The following is a 25,338-nucleotide window of genomic DNA, read 5'->3' on the forward strand; positions in this document are numbered from 1 at the left end:
GGAAATATCAAAACACATGTCCTCTGAAACAACTTTTTATTCCATCATAAAAGACAAATTATTTTTCTTGACTTTTCTTATTTCAGCTACAATCCATTATCTCAGCATATCTGGTTGCTTAGTGAACACAAAGTTAGGGTACGGGGTCTATCTGCAATTTATGTCAGATCTATGTTGGCGACTAAAAAACAAACAAAAAAAAACAAATCACTTATAAAAAGCAAGTTCTTTTTTCAATTTGTTCTGTAACATGAGATGAGATATAATTTTATTAAATAAAAAGGATCCTGACAGTTTAAACTAAAGTCAGGTAAGAATTTATGGGTTTCTAAATCAGGTGTACACACACAATATTAAAGTGCAAGATTTCTAATACTGCAAGGCACAAACTATCAATAATAGGATTGTCTTTTTGTACCTAAATAAAAAATGTCGATAATAACACAAACATACAAAATGTTTTCATACAATAACAACACAACAAGTAAAACCTTGTCTAAATCCACCACAAGTATCTGAAATATTTTCTCATAATATCTTCTGTGGTTCACATGTATAAGAAATTACAGCTGAAATATATATATGTATATATATACAGTAAATTCTATTACAAATACATATTTAATGTTTGTTGAATTAAAGTGTTAAACAAATATGAAATACAGGGTCAAATATATTCCACAATAAATAAGAGATGAAGTAATTAATAATCAGTATGTCACTGACTTCATACTATACTTAAAATGTACATGACAATTATTTCTTTGTTATCACGACTGAAAAAACAAAAACATTTGGCTCAGCCTTTATTACACACAGTCCTTCAGATCTTTTTCCCACACGTGCTCTTTTCTTTTTTCAATCAGCCCCTTTTTTTTAACCATGAAAAAAAGATCCTGTTCATCTGAGATTTTCAATGCACAGCAAAGATTGGGTTGAATAAACAGTAAGAGAGGGTGACAGCAAAAACTTTATGCTGCACAATCTGTACATTCTTATGTGGCAGACTGATTGTGATACATTTAGACAAACTGACAACTGCATCTTAATTTCAGTCAAAAATACAACTGGTCATAAAAAAGATTCACTGAACAAAAGATAATACACTATGACTGTATAATTAAAACAATAATTAAAAGATATCTGTCTTTGCTGTTGATTGATGCATCTACTTCATACATCGTTTTGTACATGGCATGTGGAAACAGAGAAATTCTCTATGCGTGAGTAGAAAACACACATTTCTGTTACTTCCAACTGTAACTTTTCACTGATTTTGTTGAATGAGTGGTTTGATTTTCTGAATATGCAGGGCTAAACAAAATCAGCTTATTTGAATATTCTCTGTTCCCATTTGTCATGATTGCAGCACGTTTACCTCTGATTGTTAGACAATAGGGGACAAACACTGAGATGACTCCTGAGTATCTTTCCTTTCTATGTCTTCTGTCTCTTGAGGTTTGATGATGATGTGTACGGGCCTCTCTCCACTGCATTCCTGTTGCTTGGTATTTGTGGACAGCTTGCCTTCACTTTCACACGCCTCCTCCTCTGCTGAAGCCCCAATGGGGCGCAGGCGCTCTGCAGGAGCCATCTTTGTTCCTGTTTCTGAACTGTCTCTCTTCAGATTGTCGCTACCGTTGCTTTCCGAGCTGACCTTCTCTGCTGTACCGTGGAAACAAAGCACCTTTAATGTCAGCTTGCAGTGATTACAAAAGAACTCTGTCTGTATGGTTTTAAAAAGTCACATGGATATCAACTGAGTGGCATGTTCAACCTGGACGTTACAGGTTTACAGACAAGTACTGGCTGTATTTTAGTTGCTGTAAATATCATGCTCTTACCAGAGTGGCTGTTAGCTTGTTTGTCTGTGTTGGTTGAACTGTCTGAGGTCTTCTTGACTGCAGGCTTGGTTCTGGTCCGGACTTTGTTGAAATTTCCTTGTAGGATCCACTCGTGCTGTAACCCCTCATCAGGAGTCATACGCTTACTTGGATCCCAACTGAAAAGTGCAGACAATCTGAGTTTAAGTACATTTATTTATGTGTGCAAATAATAATCATGGTCTAAAACACCCACTAAAAACGACCGATATAATTATTAGATTGAATTGTTGTCAATTAAGAAAAACGGACTCATTAAGAATCATTATGTGATCTTGTGAACAAATAAGCCGAACTGTACCTGAGGCAGCGTTTGATGAAATCTAAGAACAGAGCATCATTAGTTTTCAGCGCAGCTGAAAGCTCTTTGGAACTGGGCCTCCGCTTCTTCCCCTTGCTGTTAGTGATGTTTCTTGGATTTCCTTTTGAGTCTGCACAAATATTATTGCACAAATTTACCACCTGTCTTTATACAGTTCTAACCTCATTATTCATTGATATTATAAAAACACACACAATACTTTACATAAAATATAATGTATAAATATCCACAGAATTAACAAAAATCCTCACCAAAGAACAACCTCCTTCTTGATGCTGACTGAACAAAATCATTTGGAGGCATTCCAAGGACCTGTAAGTTAAAATATCACAACAAGAAGCAAGTCACCAAATGAATACATTTCACAATTTTATGCCGTTACAATTGTGACGCTTGAAAGGTAAACTCTTTATATAGAGACAGACAAAATATTTCCATGTCTTACCTCCATTATACAAGCTATCTGCTCCACTTCGCTCTCTCCGGGGAAGAGAGGGTAGCCTGTGTAAAGCTCAGCTAGAATGCAGCCCAGACTCCACATATCAATAGCCATGCTGTAAGGGTGACCCAGGATGACCTCTGGAGAGCGGTAGAAGCGACTCTGGATGTAGGTATACACTAAAAGAGGTGGGAAGAGAAGGGAAAAGAGAACATTTCTGTTACTTTCCTAACACGGAATTAGATAATTCTATATAGTGTATTGAATGAGTCATGTCTTCTTACCTCTTTGTTGTTCATAGCAGCTTGAGCCAAAGTCAACCACCTTGATGTTCCCTGGCCCTCTCTGAGACAGAAGGATGTTCTCCTGTTTAAAAGTAGAAGCAAACCAGGTCAAACACTTGTGCGTTTATGTAGTACAGGTGCAACATTTTGATCTGCCACAAGATGGCGCACAATCTACATTATTGTTCTCAGTAATCCTTGCAATGCAATCATCAACAGCAGAACACCGAATTAGAGTAAAGGTGCTATTGATGTCAAATTTAGCTAACCTCGCTACATTTCAATCAGTCCCATATTTTTTTTTTTTATCTTCTCAAAACACATTTAGGTATTAGAGATGCGATGCAGGCCAGTACCGGTTTGAGGTCGCAATGGATTATCTTCTCCCTGTGCAGCATCTGCAGGCACCTGAGAAGTGCATGGGTGAAACGACGGATCAGGGCGAGGCTGAAGCCTTGGAAGTTGTTTTTTTTTATGAGCTCGTACAAGTTGACCCTAGGGGAAAGAAAAAATATGTGATGTTCGTTTATTTCATGACATTGATAAAACATAAAGAAGCTCTCTCTCTAGTCAACATTTTCTGTCTTCTGTGAAAATACTTTGTCCATGTATTAGCCAAGTGAACTCAATATGGATTCACTCATAAAAAGATATTCCTCAAATAAACACCCTGAAAAAGAAGGCTGCTAAGTTTGATGTCATTCAACACCTGCAATGAATCGCCCACTGAGTCTTAAACACTTACTTGGAAATAATCTATGATTGTGCCTCCATTCACAGGAAGACAGATACACAAACTGTATCCCCCTGCTATTTCTTGCTCGTCATGATAAGCATAAATTTCTTTAGGCTGTGTAACCAGATCCTTCACACCACGAAGCAAGAAGGGGTAAGAGATAGGGCCCCAATCAAGGCCTTAACTAAAGGATCCGGTGACAGTAACGCTAGACAAGGTAGCAGCCCAAGACGTCCCCTAAAGGTCATTCAGCCACAGTGACACACAAAGCTCTCTCTCCTCAAATAGATATCAGTAGTGACCCATACTAAAACATGGCTGGCTTAAGGTACACAGGTAGTCAATTTACTCCTGATTGATTGCAGTTACTTAGAAGTAATGACCAGAGACATATGAGAACTGCCTTTGATAAGCTCTACGGTCTTCACGCCGCGCTATTGTACCTGGGAAAGGGTGACTTACCCTCGATTAAAGGCTTAATTATTTAGTGTCTTTATATTCTTGGATTCTGAATGTCAGTGAACATACTAACCCCAGAAGCTCAAAGGAGATGCAAAGGTGATTTCGGAAGTAGAAGTACTCCTTCATGTGGATGACATTGTGGAGGTTGTCTTTGTCTTTCCTCTTTATCACATCCAAGATCTTCAGCTCCACAAGAGCTTGGTGATGAAACCTGCAGACAAATTTACAGCTGATAATTAAATTCACATCAAGAGTGATTTGATCATTACTCATTTCTATAGTTAAAAAAAAAAAAAAGTGCAGAATAAACAGGCTATTCTCCATAAATTAATACTTCTTAAATAAATGAGAAGCTCTATTTTTGCAAGTTTTATTTCTCTGATTGAGATGCTTCTCAGAACAAAAGCCCCCCCCTAATATCCCTGGATGTTTCTTTATATCCACTGCACACAACCTTTTCCCAGAGAAATTAGATCTAAGATAGCCATCTGACACAGCTTAGAGTTCTTCTTTGCCAGTTTGCACCTATTTTGTTTTCTGCATTATTGAAGTAGCGGTAGGACCTGACAGGTCCTGCATCTAACCTACAGGACTCTGGCATTGCAGCCACTGTGATCCTCAGGGAGGAAGGACAGGTAAGATAACACCATTGGGTACCGACTTCTACCATGCTAAATCAGGTCTCAACAATTTGGCAGACTCCTAAAGTGTAAAGTTATCAGGTTGCAGACATGTGGGGGAAAAAAAACTCACAACGGGGCATCAGATCTCAAATGACAGACAAAAGTTGACTACTTGAATGTCAGAAATAACTTAAGAGTAATAACCATAGAGCAGTGATTCCCAACCAGGGATAGTCTAGTGATAAGTATTCCAGGGGCTACTTCTGCATTTTGTTACTGAATTCATGACTAAAAAAAAAAAATAATATTAATTTCCATGTGATTTTTCATACCTTTTTTTATTGCGGATTATTTTTATGGCTACAAGTTCATTGTTCTTGTGGTCCAGGCATTTTAAGACCTGGCCAAAGGAGCCTTTCCCAATCACTTCCAACACTTCAAACCTGTAGGCAATGTGGTCGTGTAGCACCTGGAAGAGCAAGAAAGAGGAGAATTGAGAATATGAGAGCAGACTTCACTATTATGCATTGTGTCATAAAATAAATATGTCTATCACAAACAGCAAGATTAAATGATGTGAAAAAGTAAACATTATGAATTTATTAATGTAACATAACATTATATTAACTCATACTAAGAGACAGCATCCTCTTCTGACAGTGGCTAACTGTCAGTCAAAACTGTAACAGTGAGATGAGTCCCAATGGACATACGAGAGTCTAAACAATGGTCAGTGACTCAGCCTTAAACAGCTTATTCATTGAATATTGTCTACTGGCACACAACTGTCCATCATCTGTCTGATTTATACATGATAGCTTAGCCTGTTGCTACAGAGATTGTGACCTCACTGCAGTTTAGTACATAAAAAACATGAAACAATAAAGTCAGTCTAATTGAACAGTGGGCTGGTGCCTGCAGTTACTGGAGGTCATCTGGTCACATACTGTTTTCCTCAGGCAGTGTTAAAACATGTAAGCATGTGCATAAATAAATGCCATTAATTTATTTTACATACCTACTAGTCCTTTTACATTTTACATACTACTGCTACATGTGGGATATGTGGATGTGCTTGTGGATTGAATGACTTAATCTATTGATATCTGATGGTGACATGATCTTAAAATTAATTGTTTCTCTTTTAATGTCAAAAATAACTTGTGTTTTTTAGATGTTACTACACATTTTTTCAACATGCCTGTTTACTTAATGTGACTAGCAGTCTTGCCTGTGTTATTGATCATATATAATAAAAATGTATAGTAAACATAAAAAAGCATAACACAGATGAAGCCTGATGGATTAAAACCTGTAAAACTCTTGATATGACTCTTAAATAGATGATCTGAAACATTACCCTGATGTAACTTCCATGTTCATCATCATATCCAGAGTTCTGCGGAGCTCCTTGGGAGCCCTCAATTTTCTGGGATCCCAGACCAAGGAACCAAATCTCTGAATAATCCATGATCTCCTCCTGTTCAAACTCTGTCAGCCGATCCTGGAAGTTCTTCAACGCCTCTGCAACAGGAAGTATGAGGAGGAAGACAGGATGAGTCACTATCATATTGATCTGCCAAATGCAGAGGATTCTGAAAACTCATCTTCCAGTGCCAGCATGCTATTTTCATTCCATCAGGGCAATAAAAAAATATTAGTTACATATTTGTGTTGGAACACCCACAATATATTCAAAATGTGAAATAACATCTCCATTCCTTTGTGATTCAGTTGTGTTGTATTCTGGTTCATACCAACATACCTATAGGTGACATGGGTAACTTTTGACCCTCATATGCTTTCTCTTTCTCCAGCTTGTTGATGAAAATCCTGCTGTTGCGAGACACTGACACTTTATCGACTGTTGTACCAAACCGTGTGGTGAACTGCTGAGTGGGCTTTGGCCTCTCGTCCTGTTATATAACATGAAATGACAAAGTAGAGTCTCTTAGCATTCTGAGAGATGAATGGTACAGAATAATCTTCAATTCTAACACTACACAATTTCTTAGTTTTGAATGAACTAAACTAGCTTATAACACACCCGACAGCCTCTACTTAACCATATTACAGATGGCTAGTGCATGACAACCTCACCGATTGTGTCTGATAGTTGTTTTGACCCCCTTTGTTGGCAATTTGGGGCAAGATGTTGTCTGACACCTGGTGCTGGTTTTTGGCATTGCTAACCACCACCTGGACCACTGGTGGCTCGAGCTGAGGGAGAGTCCCCACACTGGAGTTGAACTTCTGTAATTCAAATGAATTGTTATAGCAATGTACTCAGTGGTGAAATATTTATTAAGAAAAGTACAAGTACAAGATAAATAGAACAAGAGATTGAAAATAAAAAGTCTTTCAGTTCAGATGATCAAACTCTACAAGCTTGCTTTTTTGATACAAGTGAATAATAAAATAAAATGGAGGCAAAATGATTTTTAACAATAGGCAATTTAGGCCAAGCAACAAGCTAGCTCTGGGACATCTAAGATCTTTTTTTCTGCACATTCTGCATTTCCATACAACACAATAAAACACACAGGCATTGAAACAGGCATTTGTAAGAAGACAACAAATGAATTGGGAGAAAGTAGGGCAGCAAGCGTGTATTCAAATATATTATTCTTTTTACATTAAAAGCACAAGCTTGTCACAGCCCCTTTCACTTTCTTCATGGAAATGTGTTTGCATCAAGCTGCCGCTCATCCATTTTGCTTTGTGCTCTCAGCAAGCTACTTCCCTGCATGCATTTTGTCTGTGGAGGCTCAGGTGACCAGGACCCCCAGCAGGTAGCGTCTGGAATTACCGATCAGGGTGAGAGTAAAATGGGGACAAAGACCCGTGAGTCTGGGTTTTGACAGAGTCTGTCTGCGGTGGCTTTGTGGGAGGATGAGGTGCATCGACCTGCTTTTCTTAGGCTGCCACCCTGATTGCTTCGGGAGCATGATTACATGTGTCACTGCCTTGCAAGGCTCAGTCCTGGCAGCGATGGGCAAAATTAGACCTCTGTGCTTTGCCAAGTCCTCTGGAGAACATAACATATCCTGCAGAAGCTGAATGTGACAACAGGGGTTTTTCACATTTTTATTTATTGAACTGCAATGCCACAGAAAACAGAGATTCCCCACATCCAGCACGATACTGCATTCCCTTTAGCAAGGGAGTGGATTAACATAAATTCTTTCATATTAATTATTGATAGCTTTTCATGAGAAAAGCATTTCCATGGTAATTCTGATATTTCACCTCACGTGTTAAGAGCTGCTGCAAGATCTGCCAACTTGGTTATGACGCATAGCGATAGGGCTAAATATAGTCACAAGCACCTGTCACAACAGGCAGAGGAAGTAAACACAGTTACATGCCTGTACATAATAGTGATGGTGGTGGGGATGCTGTTTAAATAAGATGCTCTTGTATCACTGAAAAACATATGTGCTCAACCTTATCAAATTAAATACAAAAAATAAAAAGTTGCCATTTGCGGAAGATAAACCTGGCCATACAACATGTTCTGGTCAGCTGTTACAGCATCATTCAGTGGGGAAGAGCTGACCTGTGAGCAGGGTCGATTTGTTCCAATACGGTTCCCTTCTGCTGGGAGTCTGTGAGGGTGAGGGAAGGCCTCTGGTCGTGATGTCTGTGGGAGGAATGAGAGTGATTCATAAAATTCACTGCAAAAAAAGGAGAGAAATAGCTGCCTTTTATTTCCAAAAAGCTGGAAATAAAATAGGCACAATGGGTAACTGTATTTTCCTTCTGCAATGAGTTATTTTTATAGCATGATGTATTAGGACATCACCTCTAACTCAGATAAAGGAATCCCTTTACGTTAAAAAAGACAAATTAAAGCAGGCATGTAAAATAATAATGAAATTTCTACTTGTGTTCATGCTGGATTCCCCAGTCTCTTCCGAAACACACAGCCTCTGGGCAACTGAGCGGCGCTGAAACCAGACGAGCAAAAATAATGGACTGTGATCCTAAAATAGATCACTTCTGCAAAAACCCAGCAACACCAATCCTCTCACTTTAGAGTTCTCTCTGTGTGTAGTTTGCCCATGTGCACATCCATGTGCTCAGCAGTAGGTGTACACGTGCCTCCAAGCCAGTCCTCACTTGAGAATCCTTGGACTGAATGTATTGCAATAAATGCTGTTCTAAAAAAGTACCACATGCATTTTGGATGACTGTGCATGCTTCTCATCATCGCCAAGCCAGCTTACACGTTCCTTTCTAATCAGTGGTTGAGCTTGCAACTGTGTCGGGGGACACCATATGGGTGAAATAAAGCTTAGCCTCATATGGGGATATGTGTTAAATTCACTCTACCAGCCTGGCAGGAAGGGAGGGAGGGAAGGGGTGAGATAGTCAGGTTGTTGTCCACAGGTGCTAGATAGGAAACAGCTTCCAGATCACAATCTCAAGCTTTACCACTGAGTGCGAAGCAAAGCTAACATCAGGTCACTGTCACCACACTGTCACCACAGAATTGTCTAGCGAGCAAGGGAGCCGGACTAACCCATCTAGCTCATAAGGAATGGATATAGCTAACTTTTCTTTTGAAGCTTAACTGGATACAAACACTCTCTGGCTTCTCCATTTGCATTAAAGATGATACAATTCTTCAGAAAGGCAATTAAACCACTTGCAACCAAACAAGGAGTATAGCACAATAATGTAGTCATGTTACAATCTTGGGTGCATTGTGAGTGACAGCAGGAGCCATGTAGGTCACTGTGACAGACTGACTTCTTAAACATCACCTGTACAGGTGGTGTAAGCCTGGCTAATGAGCACTGAGCCAGTGGAAACCTAGTGGCATCATAATAAGGCAAATAGTGACTCTTGACCTTAAATTCCACTGTTACAAATCTGTGTCTGACTGCTGATACTGAATGTGGATTTGCACCAAATACAAAGTAAGTAAATGAGCACATTTCTGTTTTCCCCTTTTTGAGATTAAAAACACTGAAAGATCAGATTCTGTTTTTTTTTTTTTTGTAAAATTCAAGTTTGCAACACAATGCATAAAATGTAACAGTTTAAATACAGGCTTGGATAAAATTTTATTGTGCATGTAGAAAATTATCCTTCCTTTGTCCATATAAATGCACAATCCATTAACACCAAATGCTCATGGAATATATGCAAGGGAGGGAAGGGAATCTGTACTTATACCAAGATGCTAAAATAAAGTTATATACAAATGGACCTATAATCAAAATAACAAAAACCATAACCTTATCGATGAGGTTTAGGTTCCTTGGTGGATGTAGGATCATTTCAGGAGGTGTGTGAGAGCAGCTTTGCCTCAAAAAGGTCCTCCATTAGGGTCAGTTGGTTAAAGGGTCAAAGCAAAGTAATAAAACCAGGAGCTACTGAGGGTAAACGTCAACAAACTGTAAAATCTGCTGCTCATGAACACTATCGTCTGTCAGATATGTAATCTTTCAATGTATAATCACGCTCTCCAGTTATTTTTTATTGCACATAACAAGCTGTTTCCTGTTGGCATTGAATGTAACCACAGGGAAAAGGATGCATATACAGTGATGGTAAATAGTTAGAAACCATGTGATCATAATGAGTGTTAATCCTTAGATTTAGAGTTGATTTGTAGAAGAAAATCTGCATTTTTTTTATTTATGTGGGAGAAAGAAGCTACAATTCCTTAAAGCTTCAAAACCAGCAAAGGTTAAATTTATGTCAGTTCCCATGTAAGGTGTGAAAAATATACCAGAACACATATAGACTTACAGAATATGTCAGCACAACAAACACTGAAGTAAGTAGGCTAAACAACGACTGAAATAGAAATGGATCAGATTTTTCATCATAACTTGGCATCCAGTCAGGAGAAAGGGGGTGGACTGCAAAATAAGCATTCAAGTGGGATAACTTGTGAAGAAGAAATGGCAATGATTTTAAAGTTAGACTTAATATTCTTGGCATGAATCAATAAAAAAGGCGAACACACTAAAAATAGTAGATTTTTACTTTAGTTTAATTATAAAAGCATGCCTCTTATGGGTTTGTCCTACAACGGAATTAACCTAGACATTAGACTTTAATCAGTGCAAAAGTAAAATAAATATGAATATAATGCAGGTTCTGACACAATACTGGTATAATGAAGTGGTCTCACAGGAGGTAAGTCATTATTTTGTCTACATTATAACAATATATACAGACAACTTTATGATCATAAAAGATAATCACAGCAAACTTTTATAAGTGTATAGTCCATTCGTTTTGTAATTTTCCAATAAACTGACTGTAAAATAAACGGGAATATTCGTCACAATGCAATAAGCAAAAACTTCCGCTACCAGATAGTAACATCCAGCCAACGAACAATTCCTCACCTTGTTATTTATTTCTGGCAACATGCTGTGTTATCAGTGGCAGCGTTGACAATCCAAAAACAAAGGAAAAATTATGAAATCCAAGTCATTATATCCAACTCTGTCAGTCCAACCTAAAAAAAAAACAAACAAAAAAACAAGGCAGACTTTCCACTAGTCCAACTTCGTGATAAACACTGAATCAACAACGCTGCTGAGTAAAATCCCGATGACTGATCAGATCCCACAACCCAAACCTGCCGTACTCCTGGTTTTACGCGCACACTGTAAATGCACTGTCGTCAGAGAAGAGATTAGCGAGCGAGACAAGCTGTTGAGGGTCTCTGCGCCCTGACGCGTTCTGCTAAGACACCGGAGGAGCCACCTGTTCAGGTTTCTACCGCTGACAGCTGGGGCTGTCCCGATATAGATTTGTTGTTTTTTTTTATCCGTTTGCTGTCGTCCACCTACACCACGCTGTGTGACTGATGCGCTTTCCAACACCGAGGCTGTATAGCGAGGGCTACACCGACGCACGCACGTACTGGCCACAGAGCTTGAGCTTACTTAAGATACTGTAAATGTTATGTAGACTCTCGGCGTCAAAGTGAGATCCAGAGAGCCTCTGCAGTGTAGATACGTATCATGCACAGTCACGGTCTCACAGTCATCCTTGAAAACTTATCTTTTTTAGTCAGTTGAATACATTTTTTCAGTGGATAATATCAATTTTAAGGTGGATCATTCAAGATGACACCTAAGACAAATGTATTTAATCCTGCAGAAGAAATAAAATTCACTCTTTAATATAGCTTTTCAACAACGTATTGTTAAATAGTTACTTTTTTCTCAATAGCTGCATTCAGTACCAAATGAGCTAATGTTTGCATCAGGGACTACAGTGTCAAAGGATGGAAAACAGATCACTTCAAAACCCCCCCTTTTGTTTTGCTTTGTCTTTAGTGCAAACGACAGTCAACATTTATTATATTAAAGCAGCTTTACTAAAATCTGGCATGTTTACATCTTATATGCTTTATGCCGATGTCCATTAACATGTACTGTCCTTGTTTAAATAAATAAATAAATATAAATATATAATATGTTGGTTAACCTATTATCTTTTTAAAAAAGAACACCAAAACATAACCACCACTTCACACTCGACTATGAACCGCTCCAGTGCGCGTTGGAGGGCGCCACCTGATAAAACCAACTAGATCACATAATTCACAAAAAGCAGAGATGAGATTCTGAGGCTACCAAGGCAGAAAACACTTGGCTATGCCTAGAAATTTTGTCCATAAAAATTATGAACAGAATTGGTGACAAAGGGCAGCTCTGGTGAAGTCCAGCACCCACTGGAATGGAGTCTGACTTAGGCCTGATTTATGTTTCTCAGTTGGTCCTACATAACCAGAAATCCCCTCTGAACCCTACGGTGTAACCTACAACACAACCTTATGTGCACCTGTATAATTGCAGTGACACCTTGGGCCACACTGACAACAATAAGGCCTGAATAGTGCCATGTGCACTAATGGACATCCTTATGTTCGAACATGGTGTTCGTTATGGACAAACTGTGATTTGCCCAGAAGTCTAATAACAGAACACCAATCGGGCTCAGTTCAGGTAGGCCGTTCCTCCTAGTGCAGGTGCAGTCATGCACCTGGAGCGGCTTAAAGTCCGATCTTTGGACAAAGCTCAAATATTAAGAAAATATTGTTTGGCACATAAGTGCAAACAACAGTCCTGGCCCGAAGACACAGGGAAACAACCCTCTCATCCACTGGTTAAAAACTCCAATGTGCAGGTGGCAAGCCAGGGGGATACAAAGATACCCACCCCAGCCTCTCACCAAGGGCAACTCCAGACAGGTGTCCAGCCCTTGTCTAGAAGACTGGTTCAAGACTGGTTGCTGTGGGTTGAGGTATATATCTAGCATATATCTAGCCAGTATCGCTCGACCTCGTGCACTACCTCAGGCTCCTTCCCTACTAGAGAGGTGATGTTCAATGTCCTAATAGCCAGCCTCAATAGCTGGGGATCGGTCCATTGGGGGGCACACACACACTGTACCTGACCACTATGGTTCCTCCAGCAGGTGGTGGGTCGAGTGTATTGGTATGAGAATTAGCACCTCCAGGTCTGCGGCCAAAGTAACATTACAGCATAGGCCCCTTTCACAACATCCATTCTGACAGGTCATGGCCAGGTAAACACAGGTAAATCTGTCAGTCACATGCACAATATGAGGATCCTGGACAGTCTAACTGGAACAGGGATACAATTAAAATCATTAATTACTTTTATTTACCTTGCAATGACAAAATGGCTGCTGTGAAAAAAAAATCCTATTTACATCATGATGCAAATGTAAGACAAGATTATTTGCTTTCCAATGACTAATCCCCACTGCAGGAGGGAAACAACTCAGTTGCTCCATGTGCTGATTAGCCCAGAACCAGTAGAGGAGATGAATATGATAAGATGACAGCAGTTATGCAACAAGGTTGGCTACTTCAGTAATCAGCCTCAGCTCTGGGAATGAGCAGCTACTGAGGCGGCTGCTGCTACTACCCTGATTATACTCTTATCTGTTCCCTTGTTCTCTTACCTGTTTTTGTATTTGATTAGTCAGACATACAATTCCATTTGCAAAGAAGTCTGAATGCTGTGTATGAAGCACCTTGAGGTGACTTTGTTGTGATTTGGCTCTATAAAAATAAAATTGAATTGAAGTGAATAATGTAAATTAAAAACATATGCAGGGAAGTCTACAAATAAGTTGGGAGACGAATGACAACTGTAAAAATGATATAATGGGAAACAAGATCCATCACCGATGGGGAGATCCTACCATTAATGAAAATATAAAATAAATTTAGAAGTCTCGTTAACATTGCTGGCTCATTTCATAACAGAAAACCCTTCAGGAGACATCTGACGGGTGTCTGCTGAAGGTAATAACATTCTGCAAAACTATTTTGCCAAATACCATGTTGCACATTGAAGAGTAAAGAACACATATGCCAAATTTCATGGCTCAACTCCTTGTGGTTTAGGAGTCTATAGACCAGAAAGGTAAAACCTCACAGACAGATGCCCAGATGGGCAGTATGACGAGACAATATCCTCCCACTTTATATCGGGATGGAGACTTAAAAAAAAACTGACGGAAGATCCCACGAATCAGATTTATTAGCAACAGGTTAGTACTGTTACTACTATATATAAAGAACAGTTCAGCGAGGCTAAAGATATGTAAGCGAGTGCATATTTTAACAGTCACATGGTAGAGAAACATGCCACTGTCCTTGCAATCTATTTTTATTACACATTTTACATGGCAACCTAACTCTGTTTTGAAAATCAGGTTGCACAATAAATAATACTGAACAAGCTTAAACTACTATCTTTGGACAAAGATCAAAAATTAAGACGTTGCTAGAAATGGTAAGTTAAGGTTTAGTGCTGAGCCACTGAGTGTATGTGGCCCCTGCTGGTGGAGAAGCAAATCCAGGAGATACTGTAGGTGAACACGGCGTCCTCTCAGAGGTGGAAGGACTTCTTTAAGTCTGATTAATAATGACAAAAGCTGCAATAAGAAGTATTCATCTCACACAACCTAGATTACAATTGGAATGGAGCAGACAGGTCTGGGAAACGCAGTGCATATTTGTTCATGCAGTGTTTACATGGCACAATTTTTGAGAAAGTTATTACCTTGCATCTACTGTATACTGCAGGATCACTGGAAAAGGGAGTTAGATGAGAATACTGACTTCACTTTTATGTGCATGCTAAAAATAAAAGCAGCTTAGCCAAGCATAAAGATTGGAAACAAGATGAAACAGCTAGCTTGACTGCCCATAGGTAACTGTAAACCTTGCCACAGTTATCCTGGAAGACTCTTTATGCTGTATCTATCTTATCACCCAGGTGACAACACATGAGAGCACCTGAAGTAAAAAAAAATCAGATATAGCGTATGGAGTCATGACAACAACAACAACAACAAAATAATATCAAGAAACAAAAGATCACAGTTTATGTAAGGGATACAGTATATAGCACAGAACGTGCAATCTGTGAGCATTATTAAAAAACAAGAACAAGAAACACGGAATAAATTCTGACAAAAAAATAGTGTGCGCATGTAAACGGGTGTGGCAGGATGGAGAATGGAAACAAATGATTGTCTCAGTCCTATCTAGGCAGTGTTGCCTCTAAACATACCTCTGGGTTGACCCTCCTGTTCCTACCCCAGCAGGAGCCCTGGAGGAGGCTAAAACCACAGCAGGCAGATGAGGTCCCGTCTTCCCACATAGCACATCTTCTCCATGCTGTTACAACCTCATGGACATCTCAACCTCTAGACACTATTTCCAGTCAGAGGAGCAGCAGATGGCCTCTTATTTGGGGAGCAAAATGAAAGATTACGATGATGATGATGATGATGATGCCAGGCCTGCATTTCCAGTGGGTTTTTGGTCTACAACTTGTTAAGTAAGCAAGCTGTTCCTTGACTCCATTTGTTTAAAATAAAAAAAAAAAAAGCTTCTCCAGCTTCACAGAGCCTCAATGCTACAAACCTTAGCCACCAGGAGTTTCCATGAGTTTCTTCAGATGTGTACAGATCTTGAAAATTTCAGTGAATTCCTGATACAGAGCCACCTGTGATTCTTCACAGCACTCTTCTATACTCTGGATTTGGCTTTACTGCATCATTTATTGATACGAGGTTACATTCCGAGTGATGAAGACCTCAGAACCTCTGTGGTTCCTTCTCTGTCAGATTTCTGCAATTTTCCTCTGCTCCAGGATATAGACAGAACAGAGAGGGAGACTGCTGACAGACACTGAGAGGATGCTGTTGCTTTGTGCTGTTGCTATTATCAGTGAGGGAGTGCTCTCCGTCTTTGCTGCTGCCAGTGACGTATGGATGGGACTTGACTAGGGACCCATCCTGAGCCGGAGAGAAAGCAGCAGGGGCCTGGCACTGACTTTCCTGTAAAAGAGGACTCTTGGAGCGTAGGACAGGGGGTGGGAGGTGGGGAGCTGGGACTAGACAGACGAGGAAAGACAGGTACAGTAGATACAGAGCTCATCATCCTCCCAGGTGGGCTCTTCACGGGGTTCGGGAAGTCAGATGGGAAGGTGGTGGAGCTCTAATGGCCCTCCCATGTGGTTCAACAGATACCTGCAACTTTCCTCTGCCTTCTCACTTGCCACTGTATCTTGGAGACAAAGACGATGGGGATGTCATATCCCCCTGCCTGCTTTCCTTATCCACCAATCCGTCTCTTCTACTCTTCCCTGCCTGTTTTACTTGCTGTACAAACCCCTGTGGGATGCTACTATCTTGCTGACAAACAGCTTACCCACCCCACCCTACTGTAGCTACGCCTGGCCTTCTGCCTGCTCCACACAGAAGCAGAAACAGAAGAGCCCACAGCAGGACAAGACACACACAGGCTGACTGTGAGCTTTATATTGCAGGTAGTTATTGGGTTGTCAAGTGTTATAATTTCTTTTTTTATTGCTGATGATTAAATGATTTATCGGAGGACCTCTCTATTTAAAGTCCAGTTATTAGGGAGGTAAGAGGGCAACATTTCATTTAAAATTTTTCATACCAAAGGACACACTGTCAATAAGCACAAGCACACTTTGCTCACACAAGTTCCACCCCTCCACTAAAAATAAAATCTGCAAATCACCATGTTTTAGTGACAGCAAAAATGTTGCTATTTCTGTAGCATGAAGCACCAGGGCACTGTATTCCATTACTGCCCAGTCAGCCACTTGGGACACGAGGTACTGTACAGTAGCTGCTGTATCTCTTCTCTTGTCCTATATTCTCTTCTCCTATATTACTTACTTCGCCGGCCCTGCAACTAAGCCCATTCATATAACTGGGCTAAACCATTTTAATGTCTTTGAACCATCAGACCAGATCTGGATAGAATGAACAGTAGGTCAGTTAAATCATGGCCAAATTGCCAGCTCTGAGAGGACTGCAATCTGGTGCCTTACATTCTGTTGGGCCTTTGGCTAATCACTGCCAGGTGCTAGACGAGGCAAACTAAAGCAAGGTGAGTTGTTGGCCAAACAGTGTCAGTGTCCCCTCCCATATGGCAGAGAGGAATGTGGGTAGTGTGACCCGGCTGGCAGGTGGACTGCAGCATCTGCAGTTTTAGATGCAGAGCAGACTTCTCAGTGACAGCATGTCACCATGTGCAATATGGGTCAAGTTCACAAGTTGGAACAAGCACATACACTTAAGCCACACAGGCAATTATAGGCTCAATTATAACTTACATGTTAACAGTGCTTGAAATCGGTTATACTGACAAAAGATTTATGAGCTAAGATCCCCTGTTTATTTCGACCTACTGTGGAAATAAACAGGTTCTTATCTGAAGTCTATGAAGTTCAACCTAACAGGGATCAACATTTGCACAGAGGCAACTGACTCAGCTTGGATTAATATCACAATAGTAACTGACAAACAGCCATCATGGAGTCAGTGTATTAAAAGAACAGCCGATAAGCTGTTTTTATTAAAGTAATTACAATCGAGCCAAATTCTGAATGTTAGCCCACTTATCCTCATTCTCTATCAGAAGATAGAGCGTGTTTGTGTGAGTGTGTGTATGTGAGTGTGTGTGTGTGTGTGTTTCTTTATTTGAGTAAATCTGTGTGTGTGTGATTGCTGTTGTGGACACAGCTGAAAATTAAGCAGTGCCCAGGCCAGCCAAATCTTATTAGCCATGTGGAGAGGCTCTCTCCAGCTGGGTGAAGAGGGTGAGACAAAACAGTTGAATAACCTCAAATCATCTTGTGTCGAATAACAGAAACATAAGCCACTGTTTGATTGTAGTAAAGCATTGCAGTAATGGCTCTGTCCTGTCCTATACTAACATCCTGTAATTAAAGTCAACAAAGCAGCTTTCTTTATGTCCTGATTAATAAATAAGGCAAGCAAATAGGTACAATTTATAACACTGTCATTTGCTGAAAATCTAAATGCAACATCTGTTAAGCATAAAGCAAATTTTGGAATACATTTTTTTAACATTAATAAGGATATTTTCCAATAATGGTGGCATGTCGGTGTAGTGACTAGCACTGTTGCCTCACAGCAAGAGGGTCCTGTGTTTGAAACCACTGGCTGGGGCCCTTCTGCATGAGTTCTCCGGCTTCCTCCCACAGTCTAAAGACATGAATGGTAGGCTAACTACCAATTCTAAATTGGCTCTAGGTTTGAGCATGAATGGTTATCCTTCTGTGTTAGCCCTAGAACAGACTAGCAGTTACAGAAAATGGATGTTTTCCAATATTTATTTTGCACTGTATTTCATAAAATGGCAAGGCAAAATCAAAGACAATCTGACATTTACAATTTCATGATAATTAGGCACCATGTGATATGATGTTGTGTTATGATCAAAGGCTCCAGAGGAGCTACTAAATCATGATGAAATTGATGTCAGATTTCTAAGAACTGATCCTGACGAAAAGTAATGCAATACCATAACATGAATAAACTCTTCAAATGTAGAGTCTTTATTTTACATCAATATTTTATGGACGGGATTTGTGTGTTTGTGTGGGGGTGTTTGATGGAGGTGGAGGTTGACCTACTACTTCACATTTGTGCCAACTGTGCTGGCCTGTCAAGACCACCTACATGCAGAGTACACATAATCCTCCCATTCTCTATAACACATTCCTCATCATTTCATGTACTGTAATAACCACAAACAAACATAAAAGAGCTTCCTGCCTGTCTTCTTTAGCAGACAGAGACCCAGACTGTCGCGGAAAACAGCAGAATTGGGCCACAGGTCATTTTTCTGTGGCCTTGATCAGGGGTTGATGCGGCTGACCGTGAGACTAAAAAATAAATCCCTCTCTTTTTGAGGTCAATCTAATATCCAGATGAAATGCTTGTCACCCTTTTGATAAATGCCTCAAAACTGAAACAAATTCTAAACTATTCTAAACTAACAGAGACGACAGACACACAGACAACAGCCAACAGCATGGCTTAAAAAGTGCTTCATGATGCCCCTACAACAGCTCTACTACAACAACTTCTATGAAGACACTACAGCCTATATTTATTTTATTCCTTCTATATTAATATAGAGTTGTAAGTCTTACCTCATTAATCTTTCTTTCATCTAAGATCTGCGGTATCCCATCCCTGGAATGAGCCCTGACCCAGGGCCCCATGTCTGGCTCTGTTTGCCGCACTGTTATTTCAATAAACCCGATCAGATGAAATTAACTGGCCTGCGTGTGAGGCAGCTGAGACGGAAAATGTTCACAGGTCCACGTGCGTACCAGAGGTTGCCTCCGTAATCAAAGTGTGTGTATGTGTGTCATATGTTTCACTAATAAATATGCTTACAACACTGCAGGCTTCACACCCTGTCATGTGAGGTGCGGGTGCTGATCTGAATGCCCCAGACTGTGCCCTGCCAGGTTTGAGAACCTGAGGATGGAGTCAGTGTGCTTGTGCCATCAGACCTGTGTGAGTGATGATGGCCTGACATCTCTGGCAGCTCTGTGACCACAAACCTCGTCTACAAATGGCTCTAATGTTGTGGCCAGTGAACCAAACCCTCTAGGCAACACAGTATTTAATTTTCCATTTTGAACTTTCCTAGAAATCATCCCCTCCTTTACTTTCTAATCAGTAGTTGGCGAGCAAAGTTATGGCGAGTTACTGACATGCTCCATTAGTGACCTACCAACCAAACAAACTTTTTGCCTCCCACAAAGCTGAGCTTTGTCACCTAGGTAAGATGAGCAGTCCACTTTTGACCCCAAAGTACTTACTTTCCTGTCACCTCCCGCAGCAAACTTTTGCACTGTGATACGCTCGTGTCACCACCTGGGTACAAAAAAAGCCCATGTCTTAGCTAGACAGAGACAGACAATACACTGCCTTCAAAGTGTAACAATTAGCACAAATTGCAGGATTTAATCTCATGGCTTGCGTGGGGGATGTGGACAACCTTCATCGAGTCCTTCCTCAGTGCTACAGGTGTATACTGACACACTCTGGCTAGCACAGGCATGGCTTAAGGGTCAATCCCGATTAATGTGAATGCTGATTATGTAACACAATTACCAGCTTTTATAGTGGACGGAAAAGTAATCATAATTATAGTTAATACTGTAATTATAGTAACAAGTATAAATACTTATTATTATTTTTTACATTTTTCATTTATTTTCAGACAATAATAAAACATTTCAGCATTTTTAATATATGCAATGTATATGACTACCAATGCAACTAAAATATAAAAAACATATATGAAACATATTCAAAATACAGTCAGTCGGATGGATGGATGGAATCCGTTAGGTGCTCAGTGAATAGCCACGTTTGATCTGAGTCACTGTTTCAACCACAACAAATGTCCTTTTATATAACAATATTTTAGATTAGACCAGATTACACAACAATGCTCCTGAGCCTATGGAGATGGAATGAAAGGGTGCGATGGGGGAGGACGTTGGCATACCCTGCAGCTCGGTACTGCGTGACTCACTGTTAAAGGAAAACAGACACTTCATACAACCAAATCAGACACTCATTAACTAAACTCCCTGGGTGGCTGTTTACACAGCATTCTTTGTAGGTCCAATTAATGTTTATCAGAGTCGAGGAGTGTTCTGGCCCCTTTGCCCTCACTGGGGCAGTGCCGCTACACCTCCTCACCATTGTGAGCTACAGATGTGACATAGTAGCCTGACTGGGCTCACACCTTGGCAGTATGAGACCTGCCCAGGCTGCAGGGACCAGTGGGAGGAATCGCAGTCATCGGCAGCAATGGAAAGACTGCTATGCCTGGGACTATTTTGGTGAACATGGAGATTCACATGTTGACACAAGCATGGGCCATGTGACAACAAACCACAGGGCTTTCAGTTGGCACACATGAATGCTTGCATGCATAAACATAAATTAGAGGGAACACAGTGCAGTAATGCACAGATACACGAACATCCTCAGAAGGAGAAATAAGCAGAGAAATGGTTGGACATGAGTAGACTCAAGCTTATATTAGTTTAAATGTAATTTACACACAGTTCCTACTTTGCAGTAAAGTGGCAGTGTGAACTCTGTGCGCAGTGACATCGATATCAGCCTGTAATTCAGAAGAGGTGAACCCTGGTGTCTCTCTAAATGACCGGCTTTAATTCAGGGGGTCCGGTGTCAACAAGGAACAAAGCTGTGATGAGAAACCCTATCAGGGGCAGGGTTCATTAGAATAATAGGGTGGCACACTCCTTATTCCACAGTCTGAGGTGGTTGACCAGGTACAATATGGCTGATGCAGGTCAAGAAGTGCACATAATCAAGGTCTTGATTCCAACATAGTCCATTACTGTGTTTTATGTATTTATATTTAATCAATATAAAATTAAAAATGCAATGATTTTAATATTTAATTTAAAATGCAAACCTAATACTCCAATTACACAATGTAATGTGTCCTTCTGTTTTATATCAGTGTAAATTGAATGTTATGGCTTTAAACTGCTAATTCATCAACCACGGAGTTAGAAATCACCTGGCAAAGAGGTGTGAACTTACATCAAGGTTCATATTAAAGGCAAATATTAAGCTCCAGTGAGGGGATGAATGCCCAAATGTTAGTCATATATGTCTAAGTACATACACGACTCCCTATGTGATATAAAAGTAATTCTTAAATGATGAAAGCGGACTTCAGCAGTGAGTCATGTTGTACAAAAACTGCAGACTTGAAAAGACAGAGCCTACTCTGGTCTCAGGGAGCATCTGGTAAGAGCAGCTGCTTGCGTCTGTATTTTGCAATGACGCAAATGCTTCGCATTGATACCCTAACTTAGAAAACCAGAAAATCTTTTGAACTGACACCCTGCGAGCGGAGTCCATTCACAGCAGCTTTAAATGATGCCTCAAATCCCGCTCTATCCAATTTCTCACTGATGTTCAAAGATTTAAGCTTTCTTATCTTGGGCATCTATCTGGCTTAACAACCTGCTGGGAGTGGTATTGCTAATTAATAAGGATATCTATTTGGAGGGGTCTTTTTTAACTGTCAGGATCAAAGAATAAGACGGGCCATGACAGGATTAAGCGTGGATGTGTTTATCAGTATGCAGTACTCCACAAGGAAGACACGAGTCCAAGCTGGGTTTGGTTTAAGTGACAATGGTCTTTATTATTGCTGTGACTTAGCCCTCTCCATAGGTCATTAAATTCCCACTCTCTGAAACACATACCCAACACATACATGCAAAAGAGAGCTGTCTGTTTCCTGTGTTATCAATTATATTTGTCCCTAATTCCCAAAATTCATATGTTCTCTCTTTTTGTTTTTCTCCCTGTTCATCTATTTTCCTCCTGAAATGATCTTTGCTTTACTTAAAAATAATCTGCATGGATGCCGAATCCAGGTTGCTTTCAAGAGAGACAACAATGTGATCTTCCTATACACTGTTTTGGATTAAAGGGATTTAATCATTCCTGCTCCACTGGTTCTTCTCCACTATGGGCAAAGCGGTTCAATCAACAGTAAATATAAATAAATATTAAATATAAAATTGTCCTATAAGGACTCAGTGAAGGAAGTCTCAGGCACTTTGAAACACTAATCCCTCCATGTGGAAGGGAGGGGGTGGGCGAATCATTCCACTGCTGCATGAACATGTCCTTGCATGGTACAGCTGAAAGCTGTGGAACTTTCCAGGAAGAAGAGATGATGGGGTTAACACAGGTGTCAGAGCAGAGGGCCTCAGATATGACGAGCATGCAGCGTCATAACACCTCGATGTTGGATAGTTTTGCTCTTCCCAACAGATAGGAACAGGACACATCTCTCAGAAGGTTCCACGGTGCAGGCCAAGAACTTTACAAGGGTGAGTATGTTCCCTAATAAATCACTTCTGCTGAGTGCACACAATCACCCAAATAACATTTATTTAATGGCATGCAGATGAACTCAGGGTGTTTGGTTGCTTGGAGGCCTTCCGTCACCCAACAAAAACTTGGCAACGACACTAACTTATGTAATACACTAAGCTGTCAGGCTGGCAAGAAAAAGAAACTCTTCAAGATTCGGTAAACAACTGAAATAATAAAATGTAAAGTAGTAAGATGAATTGCTGTCTCCATACCTTGATCAGAAGGGGAAAGGTGTATTTTCTCTCTTTTAATAGCGCATCAAGCTTATTTTTGGAGCTCTTTCTGTTCAAAGAAGAAAAAAAAAGATTATAGTATAACAACATAATTGAAACTACTCTTCAAACATGCCAATACATATTGACTCATGTTTCAGAAGCATAACTCTTGCACAAATTAACCACATCTTTATCCTTGTTGCCCTTGACTTTGACTGAAATCATAAGAATACAGATATATTATATATATTTATATTTATATTACAGATATAATATTTAGATTACGTGAATTTTTTTGCTTTTTTTATAGCCATACACAGATACAGATCAAGAGTCTTCTTCAGCAGCTTACTGCATCAACTACAGTGACACCTTCTGGGCACAGGTTTGTCTTTTATTAAACACAACTCAGCCTGTTTGAAACAGACTCCATTCATGAAGCTTCCGGCACTGAAAATGTCACTAGATTTGAATAACTCTTTCAGTAAACACGATGTATGCAACTACCGGAAGATAATGAGCTGGTCTAAATTCCATCACGAACTAAAAACGCCTACTCAGTATATTTAAGGGAGCCACATAACCTTAGTCAGCTCTTCATGGGCGTTTATTTACTTCTGTATATATTTTATTAAATATATTGTGCATAGCATTAAGTATAATTTATCTCCACAAACTTCTAAAAGAGTACCACACAAACCTTTTCTCTGAAGACTTGTTCGGCGCGCTCATGTTGAAGTAATCAGCAAGGTGGTAGTGATGAAGCGGTTATGCGCGACATGCCCAATAGTGAGTTTTTAGGCTCCAAGCCGGTAATAACAAACGGCTGGCAGCATTTACGCCGTCGGATTTAGCACCACCGGCTTATCCCAAACACAATGGCTGTTACACACTAAGTTCTCACTGACAATGTTGTTCTCCCTTTTTTCTGACGTAGGTGCTTAGTTGCACGAGCGCGCCCGTGTGAGAGAGCACGAGACAAAGGGAGGAGAGGACACCCGCTGAGCTATACATTTTCCACATACTGCGGCTCTCAGTAACGACTCCAGCCACAGAGACAGTAGCTCTGCATAAAGAAGACGCCCCACGTTTGGATGTACAGCGGTTTGCCTGCTTTTATATCCGGACTTCTATACTGCTACAAAGATACAAATACTTTCTAAAAAAGTTGCAAATTTCAAAAGAAATGCAAATGCATAGTTAATTTTAACCTGGTTCGCCCTTTAAAATATTTCCTATATTGTGCTCCTTATAATGTGCTGGATCTGAGGACAAGATAGGGAAGTGCAACAGTGGAACCGATGGAATGATGCAGCACGGACTTTTAATGCAGTATTTGTCTCTATATTTCAAAATCATACTCTCTTCATTCAAAGTCCAAACAGAGCACTTCTAATGACCAAGAGGGCACACCCGCCTCCCAGCGCACACATACAGACACTGTCTCACTCTATTATCCAGTCTCAATCAAGTTTACTAGAAATATAGTCAGCTGCAAGCTGTTTCCATAAAACATAAAAACAAAACAACCCCCCCCCCCCCCCCCCCCCCCCCCCCCCCTACAGTAGAAGTTTACTGAAATCAGAATCAATAATTCTTATTTGTTGGCAATGCTAGTGTTTCCTTAAAGCGGCAAATACAGTTAATTGGCAAAAAACGTTATCAGGAACATTGATTACCATACAATTTACTCTCTTGTGTTCTTTATCATCATTGGCAGTAACTCTACCGATTTAATATGAAAATTAAATGTTTGTCCAGCAGGGGGAGTGGTGTTCTTGACAGAGGCTTCACATAACGCTGCCAGTGGCTATTTGCCTCCCATTCTTTTCTGCTCAGGAACTGAATGGAATTCATTAAGTTTGCCGTAACTCACTCTATCTTTACTGTATGAAGTTTAATTCTAGCTAACATTTTAATCTGTGAAGGTAAGCATGTTTAATATTATAGAATAGAATGAATAGAATAGAATTTCTTTATTGTCATTATACAGGATGTACAATGAGATTGACAAACTGAGGGGAGTTTGATTGGAATATTA

General features: G+C 40.1%; 1 protein-coding gene across 3 annotated transcripts; it reads right to left on the bottom strand.

Moving 5' to 3' along the window:
- Positions 1-28: 28 nt before the first annotated feature.
- dyrk4 (dual-specificity tyrosine-(Y)-phosphorylation regulated kinase 4) lies at positions 29-24,148 on the bottom strand. 3 transcript variants are annotated; one of them, XM_030732222.1, is made up of 16 exons: positions 23,998-24,148; positions 23,295-23,364; positions 8,309-8,392; positions 6,850-7,002; positions 6,515-6,665; positions 6,110-6,273; positions 5,082-5,218; positions 4,197-4,337; positions 3,285-3,423; positions 2,929-3,010; positions 2,651-2,823; positions 2,457-2,517; positions 2,185-2,314; positions 1,845-2,002; positions 1,355-1,665; positions 29-1,242 (listed from the first exon to the last, which is right to left on the bottom strand). In XM_030732222.1, the coding sequence occupies exons 1-15, from the start codon at positions 24,027-24,029 to the stop codon at positions 1,388-1,390; spliced, it is 1,953 nt and encodes a 650-aa protein (XP_030588082.1). In that variant the 5' UTR covers positions 24,030-24,148; the 3' UTR covers positions 29-1,242; positions 1,355-1,387. The 3 variants fall into 3 exon arrangements, with proteins under 3 accessions (XP_030588082.1, XP_030588081.1, XP_030588083.1); XM_030732221.1 differs by having other exon boundaries at positions 29-1,665; positions 23,998-24,147; XM_030732223.1 differs by lacking the exons at positions 23,295-23,364; positions 23,998-24,148 and adding an exon at positions 11,121-11,621 and having other exon boundaries at positions 29-1,665.
- Positions 24,149-25,338: the final 1,190 nt, after the last annotated feature.

This window comes from Archocentrus centrarchus, chromosome 6, assembly GCF_007364275.1.
Source record: "Archocentrus centrarchus isolate MPI-CPG fArcCen1 chromosome 6, fArcCen1, whole genome shotgun sequence".
Taxonomy (NCBI): Eukaryota; Metazoa; Chordata; class Actinopteri; order Cichliformes; family Cichlidae; genus Archocentrus; species Archocentrus centrarchus.

Excerpts from the sequence above, each read along its gene's own strand:
- dyrk4 (XM_030732222.1), bottom strand. The coding sequence starts at position 24,029 with ATGAGCGCGCCGAACAAGTCTTCAGAGAAAAG. Across the intron at positions 7,003-8,308 it reads CAAATCGACCCTGCTCACAG|AAGTTCAACTCCAGTGTGGG; the intron begins GTCAGCTCTTCC and ends TTTGAATTACAG. Across the intron at positions 5,219-6,109 it reads AACATGGAAGTTACATCAGG|GTGCTACACGACCACATTGC; the intron begins GTAATGTTTCAG and ends TTGCTCTTCCAG.